Source organism: Agelaius tricolor, unplaced genomic scaffold, assembly GCF_023055355.1.
Source record: "Agelaius tricolor isolate 1412-34295 unplaced genomic scaffold, bAgeTri1.0.p SCAF_9, whole genome shotgun sequence".
Classification (NCBI taxonomy): Eukaryota; Metazoa; Chordata; class Aves; order Passeriformes; family Icteridae; genus Agelaius; species Agelaius tricolor.
Genome location: NW_027269269.1, coordinates 388,389 through 413,512, shown reverse-complemented (window position 1 = coordinate 413,512; position 25,124 = coordinate 388,389). Strand labels below are relative to the sequence as shown.

Here is a 25,124-nt window from a genome sequence, read left to right as displayed (position 1 = left end):
AATCATGATGCTTAAAAAACAATAAAAAATATTTGGCAGTATTGCTTAGGGTGTGTCTGAGTGCAGGCAAAGGAAAGCAGAGAAGGCAGCCATGGAGGTGTGGGCAGGAGGAGCAGCCAGGCTCAGGCTGGAATGGGGCAGCATCTGCAGCTGAGGTGGGAAACCACTGTCCTACAGTGGGAAACCACTGTCTTCACTGCTGTCATCAGTAGAGGCACCCCAAACTTGATGACCTGCAGCCTACCCCACTGTCTCTGGCTTCCTTCAACCTCTTCCAAGGCAGCAGCACCCCACAGCCCTTTCTGGTCTCATTATGTTTAGGTAGCTCCAGGAGCTACTCTGCAATGCAGAAAACGTGTGCCTTGAAAAAGAATTTAGATAAAAACCTTCACCCTATGACATTTTTCTCATCCGTTTGCTCAAACAAAAAAGATACATCTTCAGCATGAAGCCCATGGTTGCTAATGAGTACCCTTTTCCTGACTTTGAACTGGACTTATACTGCATTATTCTTGTGCATTTGTTTTAAAGCAGAACAAACTAACTTCACCTACATGACATTCAAACAGCTCTTCACATTCTTGGAAGCAGTATGAAGGCAGTAAAATATGACAGGCTGTCAGACTAAAATGAGGTGCTAAACCAGAAAGACTATTTTGGGACTGGAAAAATTCTCATTTGAAAAGTCTATTATTAGAAGTATTTTTATATGAAGTTTTGATGGTAAAGTTATCTCTGATCTTTGACTAGATCTTTACTGGCCTGTCTAATTGAAAAATGTAAACCAAATTTTACAAGAGCACCCAAAACCTTAAATAACATGAAACCTCAAAAGCTAGAGATTGGGATCAGTAGCATGCCAGGTCTCACTGATGCCATAAACTTTTTCCAGTTTATCACTCCAAGTCAGCCAGATGTTTTAGATTCTGTCCAAACCATAAAATAAAATATAGCTGTGAAATTTTGGGTTTAGGCATTCCTCTTTTTTTTGTTAACATTGAGGTGTGCAGTGTTCCTGTGAGTTTACAGAAATGAATAGAGATCCTCATTCTGTGGCTTGTTAAAGAGAAAAATTGAGCACCTAGTGAAATATGAGGGAAGGGGCTAGAAAAGGCTAATACTGCTTTGGCCATTTTGTCTGCAGTAAAGAAATTGCACATCAGACAGTTCTACCTTTGTTTTAACTCCACAGCTTGCTGTATGCATATATGGACCAAAGGACTGCATAGTCTCAGGAACTTACAAATCCATTTAGTGTGGTCTTAGTAGTGCCACAAAGTGGATATTTTAAAAACCACAAGGGTACGTACTTTTAAATATTTAGCAGTGGTAATTATATCTACAAAGCATACCACTGCTGAAGCGTTGGTGGCATCAGCCAGCAGGATAAACATATTTTTAAAATTTGTTCTACATTGCAATATGCCAAAGGGACCTTAAAGAAGATTCTTGGCTGACACAAATCCCTGTAGCTGCACTGACATTACTGTATGAGCTGACAGGATTTAGCCTGTATTTTCTACAAGCTGGAATCGATTAAAGTAGCCAAAGTAGTAGAGACATTGCAAATAACACCAAGAAGAGAGCAGAAGACAGAAATAAAAATAAATTCAGTGGTAAATATACTTTAAATCAAAAAATTGTGGAGTTTTTATTTTGTGGGGCATTTTTGTGTGGTTTTGTTTTGTTTGTTTGTTTGAGGTTTTTTTTTTTTTGACAAAGCAGAGATGAACAGAAATGGATATTGGTAGTAAACAAGTTTTGCCTCTAACCACAGAAAAGACAGGATTACATTCTGCCCAAGAATCACTTAGAAAATACTTAGAGGCTTTTCAATGTCAAAATTTGCAGCTCAATTAAATGAAGGCTTAGTTTTGGGTTCTTTTTAATTGATAAAGAAACATGCTTGTGTTTCATCAGAAGCAAAATCAGGCAAATATGAAACGAAATATCTAGATGCTGAGATACTGCCATGGTGACTCACTACAAATTCAGCTGCACTGTGAGTCCTATGACATACTGTGCTTTTCTTTTGATGAAATCAATAGAAATTCTGGAAGCCACAAACATCCTGAATGACCCACTGTTCTTGTCAAATATCTGAGTGTCCTGACAAACGAAACTTTCCAAAAAAAAAAAATGTTGAGAGCACTTAGCCCACCCACGTGTCACCAGCTAGGGGTACAGCAGATCAAGAGAAGGTCTGAAAGCAATGATTCATCTGACACAGGCAGAGCAGACATATTGGAGCAGTGACTGTATATTCTACTGACCTGGGGTGAAATCAAGTGCACTGCTTTGGAGCATATTCAAAAGTCCAGTTAATGCCATTATGTTTGGGAAGATGAGAAGGGACAAAGTTCTTGAGGAGTGATTGGTAACATTTGCCAAAGAGAAAGAGGTTTTGATTCACAGATTTGTCACAGATGATTTAAAATAGCGCAGCTTTTTGACTGAGGGTGTACTTGCCTGAAATACAGAGGCATGCTAACAAAAGGCAAGTAGTGGATTTATTCGCGGTGGAATTCTGCCACATTTTTCCAGCTGGGGGCAGGAATTCTCATAAATCGACAGCTGCAGAAGGCAGTTAATCCAAAGGCTAATCTCTGTCTGTCCAAATCGCTTACAGACATATTTGCAACACATACATGAGCATTTCTGTTTGCATCTTGATGAAGCCAAGGGAAGACAGCAGCCCACAGTGGGAATGGTCTGGGTGGGAGAGTGGGCAGTAGGGAACGCTCCTGCTGAGCTGTCTTTCACAGGAACCTTGCCTGGCAGCTTGCTTGGCCATATTTTGGTGAATCACTCAAGCAGCTCTGCTAGTCCTGTGCATACCTGTTATGCTGAAGCTCCAAAGCTGGCTGATTTTGCATTTCATTGTTCAGATCACCATAGAGACTATTAGGAAAGGCATTATCCACAGCCAAAGATTTATTTAGTTTGGTGATCACTTTCAGACCCAGTTTCTGTCTTTTACACTTGCATTTACATTTCCTCCTGTCAGCAAGCTCTCCCTCCTTTTCTCTCACCCACATTCTCTTCTACTTTCAGTTGCTCTGTATCTGTGGACTAAAATCTCCTCCAGCTCCTCTTTGTCTACATTTTTCTGTGCTCAGCTTCTTTGTGGCCTTGTGCAGGTATGGACTCAACTAGCTTCTGTACCCTTAAAAGAGTACCAAGTAGTGCCATGTCTCTTCCACCACAAATTAGTGGTCATCTGCAAGGAGAGCAGCTGAGGACTTCAGTCCATTCAGAACAGGGAGGAGTGGCAGCAAAAAATTAATGAAAAACAAACATAACAAAAAAAAAAAAAAAAAAAAAAAAAAAAAAAAAAAAAAATCCTCCCTTTTTAATACAACATAAAACCCAAGACAAAAAAACCCCAAAACCATACACAGTGAAGACCCTGCAGCTCTAGGGAATGGACAAAATAGAAGCTTAAGAAGCTAGTACACAAAGGAAAAAGCAGATATGTGCCAAAGTGGGATATCTGGACATTAAAACCATCCTCTGTTCAAGTTCCCTCAAACACTGAATAGAGTATGATGATACTGAATTTGCAAAGACATCAAAAATTCAGCTCTTGGAGTCAGTTTTTAAAAAGCACTAGAAAAACACTCTAGGAAGGAAAACCAGGAACCAAGATTTTTCAGAGTTGACAACTAGCATTGTACAACACTCAAGGACTTTGGGGAATTTGTGACCAGAAAACCAAACGTTCAACAGTTAATGCTGGGCATGTTACAAAACTCAAAATCAACAGGCTGTTTCTGCAGCCCTCACTGAAACCCTTTATGCTCAGATAATTCCCGTGTTACACAGGAGCTTGTAAGGATGACAGAGTTTATTTGCATATTCTTAACTGGGAAGAAGTCAGTACAAGAAACAAAGAAAAGCTGTTGTTTTCATCTGAGCAGCTTCCATTTTTTCTGAGCAGGATTTTCCACTGTGTACTCATACAGCATTGACAAACAAGCCAGTCTAATGAAGCTTTACTGTCTTTTCACCCACTAACTTTAATTGCACACATGTAAAGTTTAAGTACTGTGTGAGCCCTTCCAACACACATAGTATTTACTCACATTTTCTATTCTATTCATGATTTCAAGATTCAGCAATTCACATTATTATGCCTCCAGATAATGCTGACGTGCATGTTCAAAGTAAAATAAACTTAACTTACTTTTAAGAGCATTTTACTAGATTACAGGCTAGATTGGGGTGGTCTTATCACAAAAGCCAGGGTATATTTGATGAAGTTCCCTTACCTTTTTTCTTTGGAAGTTCACATCGAGTTTCATTGAGGCGCACTTGTTCAGTGTGTTCAGTCGTCTACAGGGCAAAGCAAATTCAAAAGATTAGCAGCCTCTGACTAAAGGGCATGATTTTTTGCAAGTTCAAAACATGCTGTCTTATCTTACTGTAGGGTGCCAACCACATATAACAGCTTCAGAAAGGATAGTGGTCATCTATTCCAGTTACATGACCACTGCATCAAAGGGGACCCTTAGTTTCACTTTACTTGACAGCCAGGTTTGATAGATTGCTTTTTAAATTCATAGACATTTCCATACTTAGCACAGGAAGCAACTCTAAACAAACACCTGTGATAGCTGGGGAAATGACAAGAGAAGGAGGCGAGTTGCCTTATGGAAAGGCATCAAAAATGATTGTAACGCAAGTGGTCTAAAATGGGAATTTCAAAGCACTAGTGAAAGACCAAACAAAAAACCAGCTGCAGTTCCTCACTTCTGACAGTTGGTACTTCTTTAAAAAAGTTGACATAAAGAACTTCTAGCTGCTACTTAAAAGTTTCTCCAAAGCCAAAAGTTTCTTTTCTCCTATCTGTGGATCTTACACACAGGTTAACACACCAAACATGTAAAAAATTGAACATTTTAAAATAAATATTTTTAGCTATTTTTGACCATGTTCATACTGATGTTACCAGAGTCTCTGTAAGGCTTCTGCTCCTTAAATCCAAGGCTATCCTGTGATGACAGTGAGTTGAAATGACAATCTGTGTGTGTGTGTGTGTGTGTGTGTGTGTGTATGTGTCTTTGTGCAAGGACAGCCAGAGGACAAGTAAACATGCTCTTTCAATAGAGAACCTCCTGTGGTAATGATAATTGATTTGGTTTTATTTATACTCAAAGATCCTGATCCATGAAACCATCCAAAAGCAGAGGCTGAAAGTTAAATATGTTCAACTTTGAAAATTTTCCATGTCTAGGACTGAATTTCAAAATAAAAGGAGGCAGAGAGAGAGAGCTACATGCCCACAGCACTCCTCTGTTGGCTGCTTGCATCTCCTGTGTCTTTATAGCAAGACCTGTTTCTGTTGCTTTTGGGTTGCAGGGCCTCCAATTTCCAGAACTTAACATTTGAAATGCATGTGATAAGTTACAAGGACATATGAAAAAAGTATCAGATCAATGATATAATCTCTCACATAACATAAGAAGATTATGGCATTAACATATTACTCTGAAGAACTTCTAATATTAGCATACCTTTCAGATTGCTACCACTAACCAAGAACTGACCCATCAAATGTGGATCTTCCTTAAAAAAAAATTCCCTCTGAAAATATCACCTACTCATTTGTAGATCAAATATTCCTCCCTAAATCAAGCCAATAAATCTGTTATGCTGCATCAGAAAAGTCCTGTGCTCATGGTATTAATTTGGGTTTAATGTATGCACAAGCACACCCTGCATGCATGATAGCAATGTTGAAATAAATTCCAGGGTTTGTGGCTGTGTAGCTATATCTGCAGCCTTCTGCCCACAAATCTTCTTCTGGGATTACACCTATTATTGCAAAACTCTTTTGCCCAAACACAGAATTTCTCAACCCAAAGTAGCATTTTCTTGGGGCCCTGCGGCTGAATAATGTTCAGTGTTTCATTCGAGCACAAAATGTTTAAATGTGTGTATCGATATCAATTCCAAGTATGCAGAGGCACATTTTCAAAGTACTCCAGCCCAGCTTTCTATCTTTGGGGACAGCTTCCTCTTAGTGCTGAATATTGGCTAATACTGGAGTTCCTGCACCTCTTTGTCAGCTGGCCTGTGCTGAAGGGAAAAGTCTAGCTACATTTCCACACTAGCTCCACCAAAACCAAAACTACTTTTTACTGGGCGCCAGGGACTTCAACCCCAGGTTTTAAATTCACCCCTCTGCAAAACATTGTTATGTTTTCTGGGGCTCTTCCAGGGCTGTAGAAAGATTTGCCAGGGAAATTACAGAACTAATGATCATATTTGTGAGTTTGTCTGGTACTAACAGCTCAAATCAAAATCAGTCTTTTTCAGCTTCTTTCGCCTTGTTCATGTGCCAGCGGTGACAGAAAGTTTTTTTCATTAGTTTAAAGTTTTCAGATGACTGACAGTCAACTCCTCAGCAAGTTATTCGAAAATAAAAAAACCCCAGAAGTTTCTGGCTACAAAGGCTGTCACCAATGTTCCAGCTGAAGTGAGAGGAGCACTGCACTTTTATGCCACTGCTTAAAAAACATGGGAAAAGAATGCTGTTTGTAATGTTAACAAAACACAAAGTCTGGAATTGAGAAAAGGCAGGGAAAAACACATTAAATAAACACAAGAGAGATGACTATATAAAACCCAAATAATCTAGGATGCATTTGAAAGTATCTGTAAATTTCTGCATTGTTCAGGGAAAGACTGGAAAACATGTATTACAGCATTTCAGTGATGTTAATTTTATTTTCTCCAGAGCATCAAAGGTGGCTTAAGACTTTGAAATAATTCTTGAAAAGCCAGCAGTGATATTCAGGTGCCCAAACAGATGTTTCTGGTGCTATTTTAGATCCCCTGGAGTATCAAGCTAGCCTTCAGCTGCTGCAGGTACCTCTGTCCAGCCAACACATAGAGAAGTCTGGGCTCTCTGAGGAGATTTAAGACGGCCATAGACACAAGTCCTTAGGGCTCTGAATCCCAACCCCAGTGCTGTAGTTGTTAACTCTTATGATTGAAGTTTTTCAGAAGCAGGAAATCTCCAGCTTTTGCATTCTTTACAGCACTGAGCAGTGTTTACAAATAAATACAAGCTTGTAGCTATGCTGGCTCAGCCAGCTGGAAAACCTTGCGGGGGACCTATTGTCCTGCTTTAGGAGCAATCCAAGTAAGAGGGAGCAATCCAAGTGATAGGGAGACAGCTCTGAAGTGAGTTTGAGTTCCAGGTGGATCTCTGGACCTGTTCTGCAGCAGCTTTCAAGCAGGTGCTTTAGAATGCAGCCAGGGCCACAGGAGAGGCATCATGGGGAGGAAAGCATGGACAGTACAGTGTCTCCTGCATCAGCAGATCCACAAATGCCCTCTCTTATGGATTTTGTCCAGGAAAAAACACTCTGTTGTTCTGTAAATGCCTCTCTGAGGGAACCACAACATTATTTGTTTGTTTTATTGTTATTCTTAGCCAAGTTTAGGTGCTGAGTACACATGTCTGTGCCTGGCTTCTTCTGGTGCTGTCAGCTTTGGGAAGAGGACATCAAGCTCTTAATACTGGACTTTGCTGAGGTCTTAACACTGAGTAAGACTCCTCCCAGCACCATTAGGGCTGGTGTGCAAGGCTGGCACTGGCATGTCCCTGCCTTACCAGTTTTGTGCATAAAGAGAATATTCTGTTTTCCAGTCCTATAACCTTTTTATCATGGCTGCCACTGAGAGAGTCACCTTGTAGGCTCCAGGCTCACATGAGATGAGTAATCTCTCCTGGAAGTCAGTGGGAGCCATTCTGCTGCCTCCAGAGCAGGGCTTTCTTGCATGGGGAGCAGTCTTGCATGGGGAGAGTCAGGCTTATCCCCTACCAGCACCTAGAGAAGATAATCCAGCAGGTGGTACCGACTGTACACCCATCATTTCAGAACTCTGGTGGGAGGATGTCCCATCCCATACGGCAACCTTCCCTTTGTTTATAATCTGTCTAAGAGATAACAGCTATGGAAAAATAAAATGCTAAGGAAAAATAAAATGCTTGGCACAGCTCAAATTTTAAGAGCTTGATTTGGGGAACTATGTATCAGACTGTGATATACTTGTTCTTCATGTTCTTAGTCACTGTATTTACGTGAATACAAAAAGTACAACATGGCTTGGCTTCTCCTTCTCACCCTCTTATCACAGCAGCCACAAGAGTTCCCAGAGCAGAGTTGGTTGCTGCTATTTTGGACGTGACACAGCTATAAAATTTTCATGCTCAATTATTGTTTTGGCAGGATGACAGCGTTTGCCTGCAGATTGCCTGGCAATTCTCTATTGTTCATTACTCAATAAAATCTGAGAGGAATCTCTTGATAGATACGCTTCTAACCCAAAGGCCTCAAATTTGGTTTTTACTCTGCCAAATTTTCAAATTATATTGTAAACAGCAGGAATGTTAGAATATCTCAAAAAGGTCACTGAAATCTTCTACAACAGGGAGTCTTAGACTTTCTGACAAAAATACCACCAGCTGCCTTAAAATAGGTTCTTCCTCATTTATGCCTCACGTTGTCTGGTACACTTCAATGCCATAAGAAAACTGATTATAAAATGAGATTGAGAGTCTGATTTCAACTCACAAGAGCAGAGAAATTCAGTGTTTATGCTATTACTATTCAGAGCTAAAACTGCTCAAACTGATTATCCATGCTGGCATTTCAGCTTTAAAATTATCTTCCAAAAAGCAATGAGAAGCCCATTTTGTTCAGCACTATGTGCTGAATGCACTATTAGTCAGTATGATGGCTTGGTCACGCATAGCTGTAAGGGCAGCTTTGAATGTTAGAAGAATGGAAGTTTGACTGCCAACCTGGGAATCTGCTCACAGAAATAATAACCAGCCTTTTTCAACTTTCTCTTTCCTCAAAGTGCATCACAGACTGCAGCTCTCATGTGGTACACTGCTGTGCACCTTGCAGTAACACCATCGCAGAGCAAAGGAAGGGCAGAGAACTGCCCACAGTGGTCAGCTGAGCTGTGAGGATTTCCAATGCACTGGAAAACTTGGAAGATGCAGGTTTGATAGCTCATAGAGTAACAAAGATGGAACTGGGGGCAGCAGTTGACACTATTCACTGTTTCTGATGAATCTTGGCATTTGGTACAATGGCTTTTTATGGCTTGCTTTCAGCAAAGGGTTTGAAGCTGCTGAGTTACATCCAATTAAATGTCTGCAATCCGAAAACATAACCTGTACATAATACTTGTATTTCTAATATTATGAGGAGCTATTCCTTCTCAAGGTCTAAGCTGTTTAAAAACTCCCAACAAAAAGTCAAATAAACAAGTGTTGTCTTCTGAACAAAATAATTACAGAAGAAGTAGTTAGAGAGTAATAAACCCATTTATCTTTAAAGTGTGGAAATATCTGTGTCTGTGCTTTTTTCTATAGGTCTCATCATTTTCCCTTGGTTTAGGCTAATGTAAAGTATTTTTTTTCCCATGAGTGCATCTATCTAGCTGCTAGTTAATTTTCCAAACCCTCATGTTTAATAAAAGAGAAAAACCCCCAACCCAACCAAGTCTCTAACTTCTCAGCTTGAAAATAATCCTCATAAATATATCAACATAGTAACTGTAGGTGTATCTGTGAGTCTACAGAGAGGCTGGAAGAGCAAGACATAAGCTGTTCCCATTTTTAGCTGCGTAGGTGTCGGATGCCTGGTGACCATGACTGCAGCAACACCATTGCAAATTACTTCAGAGAAGAATGATTAGGGAGCATCACAGAGCTATGAAATGACTATATCTCACTGTTTTCTCTCACAAGAAAGGGGCAGGAACAGACATCTTTCTTGCATTTTTAATGGTCCTTCAATTTTGTGGCAAAGGGCAGAGGGGAAGAGATCTCAATCTCCTATCTCTATCACTTTCCAGTTCCCAAACTGCAGCAAAGCATGTCTCCCATCATGCCAGACTGAAGCAGGGGGACGTACAAATGTATGGGGAAGAAGGTATCTCCCCCAGAGCAATCTCTCTCAGCAAGCAGCACAGAACAGCAGTGGATCAAGTCTGCAATTAATTCTGTTCTCAGGCATCTGTGAGAGAGATCACTGGAGAATCCAAGTCTTTCCTACTGATTTACCTTCAGACACAAACACTATTACATAGAGACAGAGACTATTCTGTTCCCCACAGCCATAATTGACAGCATGAGAAGCAACTTGCAGCAGGGGAATTTTGGAAAAACAATCTGACAGCTATGTCCAGAAACTACCTGGATCTGCCAAGAAGGGGGGCATAGTCTGGGATGGAGAGGTGGACTATATGAAGTCTCTATCACCCCTATTTATGTTGTTTCTCAGAAACCTTTTCTGCATTCTTCCACCACAAACTCATTAATCCTTACAATGTACAGTATCTGCTGTAGGAACAGCATCTCCTAAAGCCGTCTCTGCTGATTTTAGCCACAGTTGCAGAAGGGGAAATAGAGTCTTGTCCAATTATCTTGGTGTTGTGAAAGTTTCCATAACATGTAATGAAGCCTGCTTGGTTAAGGGACAGATGCTCCTTTGTCCTGACTTGAAGAGGAGAGAAGCAGAACCAGCTTGAGCTGAACACAGGGGAAAGAAGAGGGGAACAATGTCTCTGCAATGTGGTTTTGCAAAACTGCCACAGAATTGCTGTGTCTTGAGTCCTGGGGGACAGGACTTGGGCAATGCAGTATGGTATATTCATCACAGAGTACAAAAAGCAAGATAAACAGCAAACACAGGACAACTGGGAGGGCCAAAGCACTCATCAGTTGTAGCATCTGTACTACTGGGGGTCTGGTCCCACTTCTGTTACTGGTGCCAAATGAGAGTACCAAGAGAATCACAGCAGCATTAAAACCATGCCTGCTGCCAGAGAAAAGGGCTTGCTGAATTCTCTGCAATGAAGTTTCATATTTTTTGCTGGACTTAGACATAAGAGTTATTAATGTGAGACTCAAATGTGACTCTTATTTATTCAGGGTTTGCTTGCACTACTGCTAGTTCTTAAAAAGCATCTGTTTCAAATCCATTGGATTTGGGGCTTCTCAAATTATGTGATGCTTTCTGTGATGTAGTGGGTGTCCTACTGCAGCATCTTCTGTAAGAGAAATTAACTCAGGATGGTGGCATTATAGATCTCATCACTTAATGCACCTGGACAAGCACACACCTCAACTGCTTCTATGCCAACAGTCAAAAATCATCTCATGCTTTTATATTATCAGAAAAGAAACCTGGAGTGTTATTTACCTGCAAAGAGGTTCTACAAGGTCCTTGTCAAGAAAATCATGATCTTTCTTTACTGCAGCAATGTCAATGGGAAACTGGGAGTCTGTAAAAGGAGACACATTATTAAGATGACCACTTGCTACTCAAGTGAAAATACGTTGTCTACATCTAAACTGCTTTGCATGTGCTTGGTCACTGAAATCTAGTATGACCAGTTTCTCTCCGCTCTGGTTCCCTTCCAGCTGTATCTGTGACCCTTTCTTACCCCGTTCTGTTTTTTTTTTCTGTTAAAGGTATAGCTGAACGTCCACTGCATTGGAGTGACAGCAGAATAATTTCATTTTGGCTTTAAAAAATACTCAACTGTTAGCTGTTCATTTTAGCACCTTGCACAAATGGATGAGATCAGGGAATTACCACCACACTTATTTTACATGAGTAACAAGGTTTTCCCTTCTCATTACAGTGGCTTAATGAGTTATTTGCTAGACAGACTTTGCCAAAGCCCCAGAAATGTGCCTTTTGTTTTTAAAACAGATCCAAATAACAATGATTTCAGACAGAGGGTTACTCAAATAACAGACAAAAAAAACCCCTCAAACTGAATTATAATCCCCAATATTAGTTAAAAAGCCAGAATAGTATGCTGGAAGCTGACATTTGCAATGAAAAGTGACACAGCTCTGTAACTGTGGGATGGGTTCCAGTGCTGTGGCTGCTCTCCAGACTGCTCTGCCATGCTTAGGTACCTCAGCAGGACACTGGGACACAGGAACTTCAGCCAGCATTTTCAGACACTACTGCTCACACTGACATAATAGATGCCTGTGAAAAGCACCTTGTTTTTGGAGACATAGTCTGTCTAGAGCACATATTGACTGCATGGGAACTGTTGGAGCCCAGCACAGGTTGCTTTTTGGAGAGAACATCCTTTTGAGTTAAGCAGGCAGCAGGTGTTCCTTTCTCTGGAGGAGTCACTATGTGACATACTCTGAATACAAGGCAGACACAAAAGTACTGCTGGCTACCCAGGGACTGTGCTAGATTCTATTTGTGTCAGTTTTGGTCTGGCAGGCTTATTAGTCTTAGTTCCTTGCTGGATTTAACAGAGCCTGCCTGCCTCCTGTGGACCACCTGAGCATCTCTGAATGGTGCTCCTGCCCCCAGGCACCTGAGCAGCCCAACAGGACCCAGCACCTGGGCCCTGATGGAGCTCAGCTGGCCATGGGGGTGTCCTCAGCATCCCACTCCCTGCCATCCTCAGCCCCACACGAGGGGAGGGCTGGTGTCCGAACTGATTCCCTGCAGACTTGGCTCTGACCCATGAGGCTCCTTGGGCCTCATTCCATGAGTGGATCTGTGCTGCCTCCCGACTCATGCTGACCCTGGAGGGTGTCCAGAGATGTTTGGCAGAGCTGCCTTTTGGCTAATAAGCCCAAGTGGCCTGAGCTGGGTGTCTCTGGCAGGGATAACATGCACTTTGGGGAAAACGAGACTCAGCCACAGTTTCCCTCTCAGCAGTGAGCTGGGAAGAGCAGGAAAAACCCAGCTCCAGTCCCCAAACTACTATGGAACACAGCAGCAGTGCAACCAAGCCCTGCCCTTGGGGACACTGCTTCCCTGGGCATTAACTTAGCTCCTAGGAAGGGGACACCACCATTTGCACTGAGTTAGCACTGAACTGTCAGCTTTTCTTACTTTGTAAATGTGAAGTGCAACTCAGATTATTCACTTTTGGTAACTCTGCAGAGTTTTCAGTCTTACTTTCAGCATGATCGAAATTTTCAATAATTTCTAGTGTCTTTATTTCAGGCACATTTCAGAAAGTTTTTAGAAAATAAACTCATGTTTTTAGATATTTTGTAGTCATTTTTCTTAACCTTTGAGTTTTACACAAGCTATGTCCCCCCCCCCACCCTGTTTTTTTTAAACTTCCCATGGTTACAAGGGTAAGAATCTTACTTTTCTTCATGCACTGGTATGACTCCAGCAGCTGAAGCTTTGTGAAGCATCCAGCCATGGCCATAACTCAGTCAAATGTGCAGTTGGCTGACTGCAAGCTCTCCTGGCAAGGGCCCAGTGCACTTTCAGAACTGCACAAAGAGGAGAAAGACCAACTTACCCTCATAGAACTGAGCATATTGGGGAAATCCAGCTGCACGTAACCAGTCACACGCTTCCTTTGCTTCGATTTCTGAGCAAAAAGAGGAAAGAGAAAACAGTTCACACTTTGTTATTTTGAATTAGAAGTTCTTTCAATTACAAAGAAATAAAGAAATTTGATAGGATCTATTTGCTGTTACAGTACTGTCATCACTCTGAATCACACTTTATAGCATCAGAAGAGAGTCCCTCTGAGAAACCTGCCTGTCTCCACAGGACCCTGGGGTGCACAAAGCCACTTGGTGGCTGGGACCAAGTGTTAACCATCTCCTTGCAGCAGAAGTTGTTCAGCCAGGTTTGTGGCTCTGTGATCTACCCTCCCCCAAGGGTAAGTTGCTGGCAAGAGGCGAAGGTGGAGCGGGGTGAAAATGGGGTGACAGGGAGCAGCACTGCATTCTTTCCTGTTCTGACATTTCTTGAGGAGTAGAATGCCACATGAAATCCATGGAAAGCACTGCCAGGAAAACCCCAGTGCAGCTGTCATGATACTGAAGGGACAATTGCAGGGGCATCTCTATTCTTACCAAGCTCCAGGGGCTCACATTCTGGAAAGCAGCGTGCTGGGTCCAGCTCTGCCCAGCACCTGCACTGCCTGCACGTGCAGCTGCTCCTGGACCAGCTGGGGGAACAACTGAAAGCTCATCCACACAAATGTGGGGTTCAGAGGAAACCTGGGAAACATCTCTTTGCTGTCCAAACCTAGATCTACCACCTAAACAGTTTTGGTTTACAGGATCAAAGTCAAAGCACATATCTGTACCTCTTACATTTGCAAAATACGAAGAAACTGAGTGGGCAGGTGTTAAAGAAAGTAGACATTTTATGTTGCTTATTAATCAACCTGAATGAACCAGTCAAGGGTTTTGGCACATTTGTGGCTGTAAAATCTAGACAGCCATAATAACAAAACCCTAACTATAAAGCAAACAATGGAACTGGAAGAAGACGATCAGGCTCAGTTGCTCTTCTGCATATTTTGCCTTGCATGTGAAAAAAATTCCAGTTGTAAATTAGTTTTCTACTAAAATGCATTTTTATAGGTAAGACATGCTGTTGTGAACTTTTGCCCGTGTAATTCTGTTCAGATCACTCATTATACCCTTAAAGACTTTACCCACTGAAGCTCACTATAAAATCTGCTTTGAATATACTCTGCAGTGTGTGACCTGCACACATTTCTGATCCCCCAAAAAATGAATCACACCGGCAAATTTTGTAGCAGAAATCAAAATTCAGAATACAAGGTCTATGTATCAAAAGCTCAATATCCCAAAGACGATTAGACAGCCAGGAACAACTCCACAATGGTCACAATCATTAGCAGTGCTGAAAAGGATTTACCACCAGGTCTTCATTTGCTTTGACATTAGTTCATGTCAAGGCCAAAAAACGGAGTATGAAAGTACATTCAGTTCTTGACACTGCACAAAAGAATAAGCAGCTTACATAAAACGTGGCTCTCACTACAGCACATCTGTGCGCTGAAAGCACATCTCTATTATGTTCCAGTTAGACTATTTCTATTAAATGCTTGGAAAAAAGACAAGTCTTTATACTTTTTTTCTTTTGCTTAATTCAATCTCATGAAACACAGACAAATCAATCCCATTTCAAAATGTATTTTACAACTCAGAACAGCTGTACGTACATTCTAGCTTCATCTGGCCTGGAAACACAACTGACAGAGGCTGTGGGTGATGGAGAATGCTACCATTTAATGTTCTTATACGCTTATCATATTTCAATGTTTTTTTGCAGTTGGCTGCTCAGAGGAGCTTGCTGAGAAATATTCTTGCAGCCCAAACAAGATCTAAAAAATCTCAGGTTGCAATGGGTGAGTAATTATAGGGAATAAATAAGAAAGTAGATCTCACTCTTCTCTGAGGTTTTGATTTTAGTTTTTTGTGGTGGTTTTGGTTTGTTTTTTACTTCTTTTTGATGCGGTTGTTTGCAATACACTGTATTCAGTCAAATATAATTGACTGATTAACTTCTGCTTTCAAAACTTTGACTCTATATCGTCCATGAAGGCATTTCAGGGGAGCATTCTCATTTTCTGAATGACTACCTCAGACTTGAGTAAGATTTGCTAATCTTCCAGGATACTGAGTTTCAAGACAAGTATCAGTTCCCAGTTACCTCCCATATATATCTTTCTGGTCTTATCCAGAGGACAGCAGGAGGACAGAAGTGCACCAGGCTGCTGGCACAGCCCAAAGCATGACTTTACTCATACAAGTGTGTTCCCACTGGCCAAGGACACCTGTTCCAGTCATTCCCCTCTTGGTCCCTCCTACAGTTTACGTGAAAAGGCACAACAAAGGATTCACTCCTCAGCAGACATCAAAGATGATTTCTACTATTTTGCCCTGGGCATGTAATCCAAGTTCAAAATGCAATATAGATGCTTTTATTACTGCAATGTTTGAACAATAATTTGACATACTAAGTTTAACCTTCTCTTTTTGTGCCCATATCCTAATATTTGCTTTTTCTTACTTCATAGTGAAACATTAGTGAAGACTTCTTTGGGAAGAGATGTGCAGCACGAAAAAGACCTCAGTAGAGGTGTCAATGGAGAGTGGTAGAAATACTTTTGGCAGTGTTGTCCCAGTTCTGTTCCCATGTCCAGGCTAGTCCAGGGGTTGGATCCTGCTTTCAGCAGATGCACTGTCCTGGTGCAACATGGAAGGACTTGGAAACCCACATGTGCTCAGAGGTGGCACCAAGGCAGTTTGTCAACAGCACAGAGAAGGGCTGTCACGGTGAGAAGAGCAATTTCAGAGAGGACATGGTTCAAGGCTGGCAGGAGGCACAGTTCCTCCAGCTCCTCCCAGAAGCCTGTGAGCCACCACTGACCCACAAGCAGCATCTTCTTTGGCAGAACCAAAAAGGCTGCTTGCCCCAGCACACCTGATGGTGGGTTTGTCCTTATGCACTACTGTTCTTTCTGCTCTGTGGCTGGAACAAAAAGTTAGGCATAATTTGCCTACTGCTTTCCACCTGCTTGGGCAGCAGTTAACAACAATCATTAATAATTGAGGCTAGATAATAATTCAGTCCCAAATATTGACAACTGTCAGTATGTCTCACAGGACTAGAATTCTAAGGAGTTTTTTCAGTTTCTAGTTGAAGCTTGGAAGAAAACAAATTTCTCTTTTCCATTTCATTTTTCTACTGGTAGTGAGTTATAATTCAGGGCAAAATGAGGAGAAAGGTTCAATCAGGAAACATGACCAGTATTCAGAGCACAGCTGGGTCTTGGCTTTCAGTCTATCTTTAGTATTAAACAGGTTTGAGTTTGTCTCCCACAAACCGTGGGAGTGGGTGGCTCTGGCTGTTCTGGGGCTGAAATGGAGACACTTTGTCATTTCTCCTGCTCTTCCAACATTTTCTCTGATTCTTCACAAACTGATTTCTGTCCAACACCAGACTAGCAGCCAGCTACCACCGAAGGGGACATCCTTGTTCTGCCTATCCAACACCAGCTGGCTGCTTCTCTTGCTTCCCTTTGTGCCACACCAGCTCCTGGCTAACCCTTCAGAGACCCAGCTCAACCCCCTAAGCTGGTAGAAAACTAACCTTCCAAAAGTGGTGGAATGATCTACTGTTGGATTAGCAAACTGACTGAAATCCTCTAAGGGTTCTGTTTAACCTACGTTAGCTGCGTTTTAACAAGCTCAAGAAAGTCAAACTAATGGAACAGTCCTTCCCTCATGAAGGAGCACAGGAGAACTAAAAAGTCTAAAAAGTCATTTGGTGAAAAGCTCTGTCAGGAGAAACTCATGTAAATAAATAAATTTTCTGTCTTGGAATCTTATTACCATCTACAAATATCAATGCTAAGACCTAGTTACTATAGTCCTTTCCTTTTTCCCGTCTAGATATCAGCATTTCATCTCATTTCTGCCTTTCTGCCTTTGTCCCTGTCTATTCTGTCTTCTGTTTTGGTGTTTCTCTCTTTTTTTTAAACTACATTTTTATTTAAAATGCAGATGTCCCTGTGCACAATGCAGTGAAAGATTTAGCAACTAGAATAAATAAGGTACATAATTACTCCATCTCTTGTGTTTATGTCAACTTTATGTGATAACCTTTATTGTTCACCTTCTGTAACAAATCACTGTTAATCCTCCCTTTAGTGTTACGCCCTGTATTGCTCACCACTTAAATCTAATTTAGTATATTCAGAAAAAATATCTAGAGATGTTAGAGAAAATGATTAATCAATTAAGTGGAAAGAAGTGCATTTGACTGTGGAGCCACATCAGTGAGCAAGTGGTTAGTCTGGTTACATCAACTTTTGGTCCTTGTCTTACTCTTTCCTGCAAGAGGAGGAAAACTGTTGGGATGAGTTTGTGCTGCATCTTCCAGAACAAAACTCTAGGCTACCTGGCATTCTAGGGTCAGTTTGGAGGCTCAGCTCAACCCAGGGTGGTAAAATGCCTTTTCGCTCAGGAATTGCTGCAGATTTCTATGAAAGGTAAACCAGAGTATACTCCTGGGGAGGAAACACTGATGGTGTCTTAGACCTGAGGCATGCTCCAGGCAGCTGTAGACACTCAGACAGCCCTGTCTCACAGGTCCTGGTACAACCCTTGTGTCCCATAAACCTGTCAAGTCACCAAGAAGCAATGTCACCACCTGATGTCTCCCCAGAAGAGCGCTCATGAGGCAGGATGAGTTCTTTGGAAAAGTTCAATCAGGCTGAAGATGTATGAGAACAGCTCTAGCAGGTTTCAGCTTCTTCTTGCAGCTCAGTCTGAGATACTGCAATGGCTGCCATTACTCTCCTGGCTCTCTATTTCACAGTCTTTAGGATATTTATCTATGTTACTCTTCTTATTTCAAAGATGGGGATTTAAAGGACTTCAGAAGTACATAAAAAAGTTAGATGTGAGGTTGATGGGAATTAGATGCCTGACATTTATCTGGCCATAAAAATAGGGTTATGCCACTCCTCAGTTACCCTTAGAAATCTAGTCTGGACAATCCAAATTCCAAATTTCTGATATGTAAATGCATCACTCTACCATCCCTCAGCTACAACGTACCACTAAAGGCTGATAGGTTACAATTAAGTGGCATTTGCAAAGCTTCTTCAGAGCTCCGAAATTAGAGTGTAAGGGTGCTAAACTGGAAAGAACATGAATATATTTGTAAATATGAGAAAGGATGACTTTCCAACTCACATAAGAAATTCACGGCAAAACAAGAGCTCACACGTGAGCAACCTGGTCTAGTGGAAGGTGTCCCTGCCTACCTACTGCAGGGGGTTGTAACCTTAAGGTCCCTTCCAACCAATGCTATTCTAAGATTTTATGATTCCATGATCTACAGCTTGCAAGGAGCAGGTTAATACCTTAATTGCTGTATTATCATCTCACTTCACTAATGCAAGCAGTTGGTGTAGAGCATGGAAAAATTAAAAACTTGTCATATTCCCTAAGGAAAAATCCCCATGCAATTTAATAAAGACAGACACAATTTTCAGTAACCTTTCATGCTTTTAGGAAGAGGTTTAATGGTTTACCTCATTCCCATCCACTCTGTAGGACTTTTCCAGAATAATTCCAATAACAATAACGCAACAGCAATTGTACCATGCAGCCATAAAATTACCATTTATACTCCAAATATATAATAAATAAAATAAACCATAAGCATACTATGAATTTATATGTTTTACTGCACTATGGTGCACACGTGCCAATAAATCCTGATAATAAGGTTTTCAAAAGTGGAATTTCATTGGAATTATTTTATATCATGCCATATAATTAGTGTTAGAGACAAGGTTATGTTTTGCAAGGAAGGGACAAATAAAACTGTCAAAGTGTTATTTTAATAGTCCTAAACCTTTCATGGAATATTGTGGTACTAGTAATATTACAATAAAATACAGACCTTTTAAACTACTGTGGCTGAATATAATTTAAATGTCAATAGTAAAAGATCTTTCTTGAGTAGTTCCTTTATGTGTAATTCTTTACCCTTGGTGAGTAATAGTCAAATGTGTCCATTCATGCTCTGACTTCTTAGAGAGGTTGAAAGTGAGAAGCCTGATTATTTATGAACATGAAAAAAAAAAAAATCTTGTATGCTGAGAGATTTAAAGAGTGTGACTGTTTGCCTTGGAGAGCAGATGAATAAGGGTTATGCTAAAATGGTATAAAATCAGGGGTAATACAAAAATAGGATATTGGGAACTACTATTCACTCTACACACAGCCCAAAAGCAGGGAGATTAAAAAAAATGAAGGAATAAAAAAGAAGGAAGGCAATCTGAACTGATATTGCTACATGACACTGGTATCTGGAGACGAGTTGGAGTTGGAACCTTATCTGACTACTCACTGCTACCACCACAGATTTGGAGAAGAATTCTCCAGAAAGGAATAAATGAAACCAAGCTAAAGGCAGTGTTATGAAAAGGCTTTTTCCTAGTTAGACAATCAGCTTATACAGCTTTTCCTTCTGAGCTACTGACACTTCTCTTACTCATCCATAGTCTAGGACTGTATAAAATATTTCTTTCAATGACTGCAACAATTGTTTTGTTCTCTACTGCAACCAAATTCTGTACAGGACATCTGGGAGACTTCTCATCAGCCTTCTATCTTCAGCAAGGCTGCATTTCCCAAGAAAAAACAGGTGTCTTATTCCAGCAAGGACTTAGGAAGCTACGTCTCCCTTCAGTGAAAGGATTATGCTGAATTCCTTTCCCAAATTAATGGGATACTGGTAAAACTGGTAGATCTGAGATTTATAGCAGGTTCATCAAGCACAAAACTTTACAGGTCTGGGAACAGTGTCTGTATTTGAATATTTTACATCTAGGTATCATCAGAGCTAAGGGTACAATGCAATGAATTTCCTCATGCAAATAATGAGGAGGTGGCTGTGCAAACAGCAACAGGAAAATCAGAGTTTGCAGTGCAGGAGAGACCTTTGTGCAATGTGCTACACTCCACACGCTCTTTAAGCTGAGAGGTGACTTGCAGGGGCCACCAAAGCAGCCAGCACACCAAGACAGCAGGCATGCAGGGACACAATAAAGACCTTTGGAGTAGGAAATGTCCTGAGGGACTCCTACTTCAGAGCAATTAGCCACTCTATCAGGCAGCCATTACTGTTCCTGAAAGTCTAGCATAAAATCGACTCCCTGGGGAATTCTCCCATTATATAGACTTCCAAGGGAACTCCTGGTAACAGGGTCTACAGCACAATCAGGCATCTAAACATAAGAATGCAATGAGATTTGGACACCAAGTGGTTTAAACATTTGAACGTTTCAGACATAATGTTAATAACACTGCAAAAATGTTTAACAGACCCAACCAATGCTGAAAATCTCATCCATGTTATATGGTTCAGTAATGTGATAAAAACAGGAGATTCAGGTCTTAATTTGAGCTTATGCTTGAGATTTTTCTTGCTCCTCCTCATCATCATAATTCCTATTTACTGCTGGTTTCCTTTTCTCCTTTTCTTTCCATGTCTTCCACTCTGAAGTACTTAAAACTAACTTTCTGTCATTCATTTCTCTGAAATCTTTGCTAGCCACTGTCCCACATGCCCACTCAGTTTATACAACCTTACTCCACACTAGTTTGTTCCCCATTTTTTGCCGTCTTCCTTTTAAATTCCTGAAACAGGATTTTAAATCCCTCCTAACCCAAAAAATCTCTCTCTATCTTCAAGCATCACTTCGAAGCCACTTTTCTTAGCTTACAATTGATTTGTACAATGCAGCACTTTGTGATGACACTAATAAAACAATAGTTTGCAACCCACATCTCATCTTGAGGCCCTTTAAACAGTTATAAAAACTGAAGAGAAAGTTATATATGGGGATCACTTCATCCCTGGGTGAAATGCAGCTGCATTAGGATGAAATGTGGCAGCTGCACAAAAGAATGCTGCAGCAGTTTATGACAAGAAAAAAGGAGAATGCTTTACCCAGCTGAAACCACTAACAGGATTTATGAGATAGAATAAATTTGCATTATATATATATATATATAGAGAGAGAGAGAGAGAGAGAGAGAGAGCTGACAAGGACATCAGGCTCTCCTTCCTTTAGTCTTAAGAAAAATACTCTGGTATCGCTAATGGACAAAAGTGATTAAGAACTTGGTTCCCTTCACATCCTCCTTCTTCCCCATTAGGATTTATATTCTTTTTCTTGCCTTCTGACAGCTCCCATGAGTCTTGGCTTTGTATAGACTTGGAGGACAGAGTACCACACACCCATTCTTCAGTACAACACTGCCCATCCCACCTACTTGGCCTGTCATTCAAAAGCTGAGAACTGCTGACTTGAGAATTAACAGAGCTCTTATACATGAGCACTGTATGCCCACTGAAAATGTGTTTGGATAATGGTCTGGAAAATGTGAGTCTTTAAGAACTCTAATATAAAGTATATAGTATTTTTAATGTGGAAGAAACACTATCAAATAGGTAGAGAAGATGTAACAATCTCATCTCTTGAGATCGACTTCAAAACTTCTGGTGATTCCTAGAGTCACTATGAGTTAAATTTTGAAAGCAGACTCTTCTTTTACAAGTTTCTGGCTTTGGATTTCCAAGCTAAGAGATCTAGGCAGCATCTAAACTTCCATGTATTATGGACCAAAGGGTGGCCTGAAGATTGGAACAGCTGCTGAGATCACATTGAATGTGATATGGGAAATACTGTGTCCAGCTAGTATTTAGAAAACTTCTTGCTCCCTGGATGTGTTATAAAGTGATTTTTGCAATGTACCATTGCTAGTCCAGTACCTACAGACATTACTAATAAGTAGTCAGTGAAACTGCAGCTATATGCACCTATTCATGCTGTATATGTCTGTTATATATTCTTGTCATGTATCTTCTACTGAATCACTATTGTTGAGGAGTGAAGAGCCCAAAGACTACAAAGCAGCTTTGCAGAAAACAACCTGGGTGCCTGGTGGAGACCAACAGAACACGAAGCAGCCATGTGCCCTTCTGCCAAGGAAGGCAGGCAGCATGCTGGGCTGCACGAGGAGGGGTGACAGCAGGTGAAGGGAGGTGATTCTTCCCCTCTTCTGACAACTGGTGAGGCCACAACTGGTGTGCTGCATCCAGTTATGGGTTCCCCAGTAAAAAGGAAATATAGATTTACTAGATTTACAGAACAGGGCTACAAAGACGATGAAGGGCCTGGAGCACCTGAGAGATGAAGAAAGGCTTGAGAGAGCTGCGACTGTTCAGTGTGGGGAAGAGAAGCCTCGGTGGAACTTCATCTGTGAGGACAAATATCTGAAGGGAGGGTGCAAAGAGGGCAGAGCCAGGATATTCTCAGTGGTGCCCAGTGACAGGCAATGGGCACACACTGACACATAGAAGGCTCTCTACATCATGAAACACTTATTTCCTGTAAGGGTAAGCAAGCACTGGTACATGTTGCTCAGGGAGCTGGTGGAGGCTTCATCCTTAGAGATATTCAAAAGCCACCTGGACACAGTTGGCTATAGGTGGCCTTGCTTGAGCAATTAGGTTGGACAAGATGACCTCCAGATGTGCTTCCCTACCTCAACCATTCAGTGAGTCTTTCAAGAAGTGTGTAAAAATAACCCTGAACTGACCCAACAGTAAGGAGGATGATATCTCCACCAGCAACATCATACTTTCCTTAGCAAAGAATTTCAGATGAAGACTCGCTGCAAGCTCCTCTACACCTCTTTTCATCTTGAGGAAAACTAGCACTATTGATTTTTGAACCCAGAAAGTCACAGGAAGGGCAAGAACAATGCCAAGGAGAGGAACAGCTAATAGGAAGTATATATGTATCAATTCCAACGTGCCACTACTGGAAACTTGCCATAACTTTATACTTGGAATTATAAGTGTTATTATCTTTGTAGCTGGACCAACTCTCTTTTATTAGATTGCTAATACTTTAATCACTAGAGCAGTAAATTCTTCAATCTGTACACAAGGTATGTTTCTTCACTGCAAATAAAGTGCCCAAGGTGTTTTGTCTGATGCTCTACCCTTGAGATCTGGTTTGAATTTGGATGCAGCAGATGGACCCCACTACATGTAGCTTGCAGCCACCCTCTGTCCTTACAAGGTTTTGAAAAATGTCATCTCTTGCAAGGCTAGGGGAAACTTCCAGACAGCCTGAACTCAAGCAGCATACAAGATGTCTCTGGAGTGCCCTGACATTCAGAGGGCTCCCAAGAGGATGAAGTGCTGGTCTGACCATTTGTTTTCACTCTCATATGTATTCATAACTCCAATTAAATACAAAGATTTAATGTCTCTAGAAATCAGGATTTTCAAGCTCAGTATCCTAAACAGGAGGTCAAGTTTCAGACTTCAATGCCTTGCTTAGATTTTCCACAATACCCAAAGTGGTTTGCATGGGTGCAATACTGAAGTTAATTGGTCAGACAGTAACTGGAGCTCAGCAGATGAAAGGCACTATGGAATGCAGAGAATGCTTAATTTTATCATTTGAATGAAAATGTAAACAATACCCCAAAAGATAGATGTTGTCATCATAAACTTTCTCTCTGAATTATGCAGATAAGTAGTACAAAACGTAATTCCTTATCAACATATTAATTATTCTTTGATTATGCCCTTCATGTTCTGGAGATGTTCAAATTACATACAGGCAATCAGATATACATCAGAGAAACTCTACCCATCTGAGGTGGTCTTCACGCTGTGAATTTATATTAAACACTGAACATTAATATGAAAGTAACTCCCCTTGGAGATAATACTTTGATGTATTAATAAAAAAGACTTCACAGTTCTGTTTATCATGAATTAAGATTAGAACACTTTCTTTTGCAGTTCTGGGTGAGATGAGTAATTTGTAGTGCAAGGAACACTGATAAAACACAGCACATAGAGCAGAGTTCAAATATTCAAAACGGAGGTCCAAATCCATGTCTGCAATGCTGAGTGCTGAGCTCTCACCTGGTGTTATCAGTGTTATCTGCTGTTATCAGTGGATTAACACTACAAGCAGATCTGTTTTTAGATCCCACTGCTTCCTTATTACCTCTTTTCATTCAAGGGCCTAGAGAGAAAGAAGTCCTGTGTATTTCTTCCGAAAAAGAACCCCAAACAGCAGATGGTGACTTATTCACACAGTTTGTAAGAAACTGTCATCTACTTAAAATCCAGGAGCAGGAGGGCTGACATTATCCTGAAAGTACAAGCAAGACCTGTACCTACAAACTCAGATGTCTTATTTTGATTCACAGCCATACCACTATTGTTGCCACTGAAGTATATCAATATTATTAACATCTTATCATGCCTTGATACTGTAGTGAAAAATAATTTTAAAAATGAAGGTTAACTTTATTTGTGGACAGCTACTTTTAAATTATGATTATTTCCGAGAGGATCAAACACCCATATCTGTTTATTGCTTTATTCCAGCTGCTATTTTCTGTAAGAACATTACTAAAAAAAGCTACCATGATGTCTTTTATGACTCTATGAGGAAATGAACAATCCTCCACACAAATTATTATTTTCTTTTATTGGACATTCTGTACTTGGAATACCTTCCTTTTTGGAGCTGGATTGGTCCTGTGGCAGTACCAGATGTGATGGAAAGCTGTCTCTGCCTGGAGCAGGGGCTGGGCCAGATGACCTCCATTGTTTGATGATTCAACTAACTTTTTAAAATTATTTCAGTGATGAAAGAAATAACATATGCTTATGGAAAGATGTTATTGTGAACTAAAT

The 25,124-nt window shown here is 40.8% G+C and overlaps 1 protein-coding gene across 8 annotated transcripts in view; it reads right to left on the bottom strand.

Moving 5' to 3' along the window:
• The window catches only part of STARD13 (StAR related lipid transfer domain containing 13), a 293,669-nt gene that overhangs the window by 23,814 nt on the left and 244,731 nt on the right, over positions 1-25,124 (bottom strand). For all 8 annotated transcript variants that reach the window (XM_071433932.1, XM_071433931.1, XM_071433933.1 and 5 more), the window contains 3 exons: positions 13,336-13,407; positions 11,235-11,316; positions 4,272-4,335 (listed from right to left, as the gene is read on the bottom strand). In XM_071433932.1, coding sequence (XP_071290033.1) covers positions 4,272-4,335; positions 11,235-11,316; positions 13,336-13,407 — 218 coding nt within the window. The remainder of the gene's footprint in view (positions 1-4,271; positions 4,336-11,234; positions 11,317-13,335; positions 13,408-25,124) is intronic.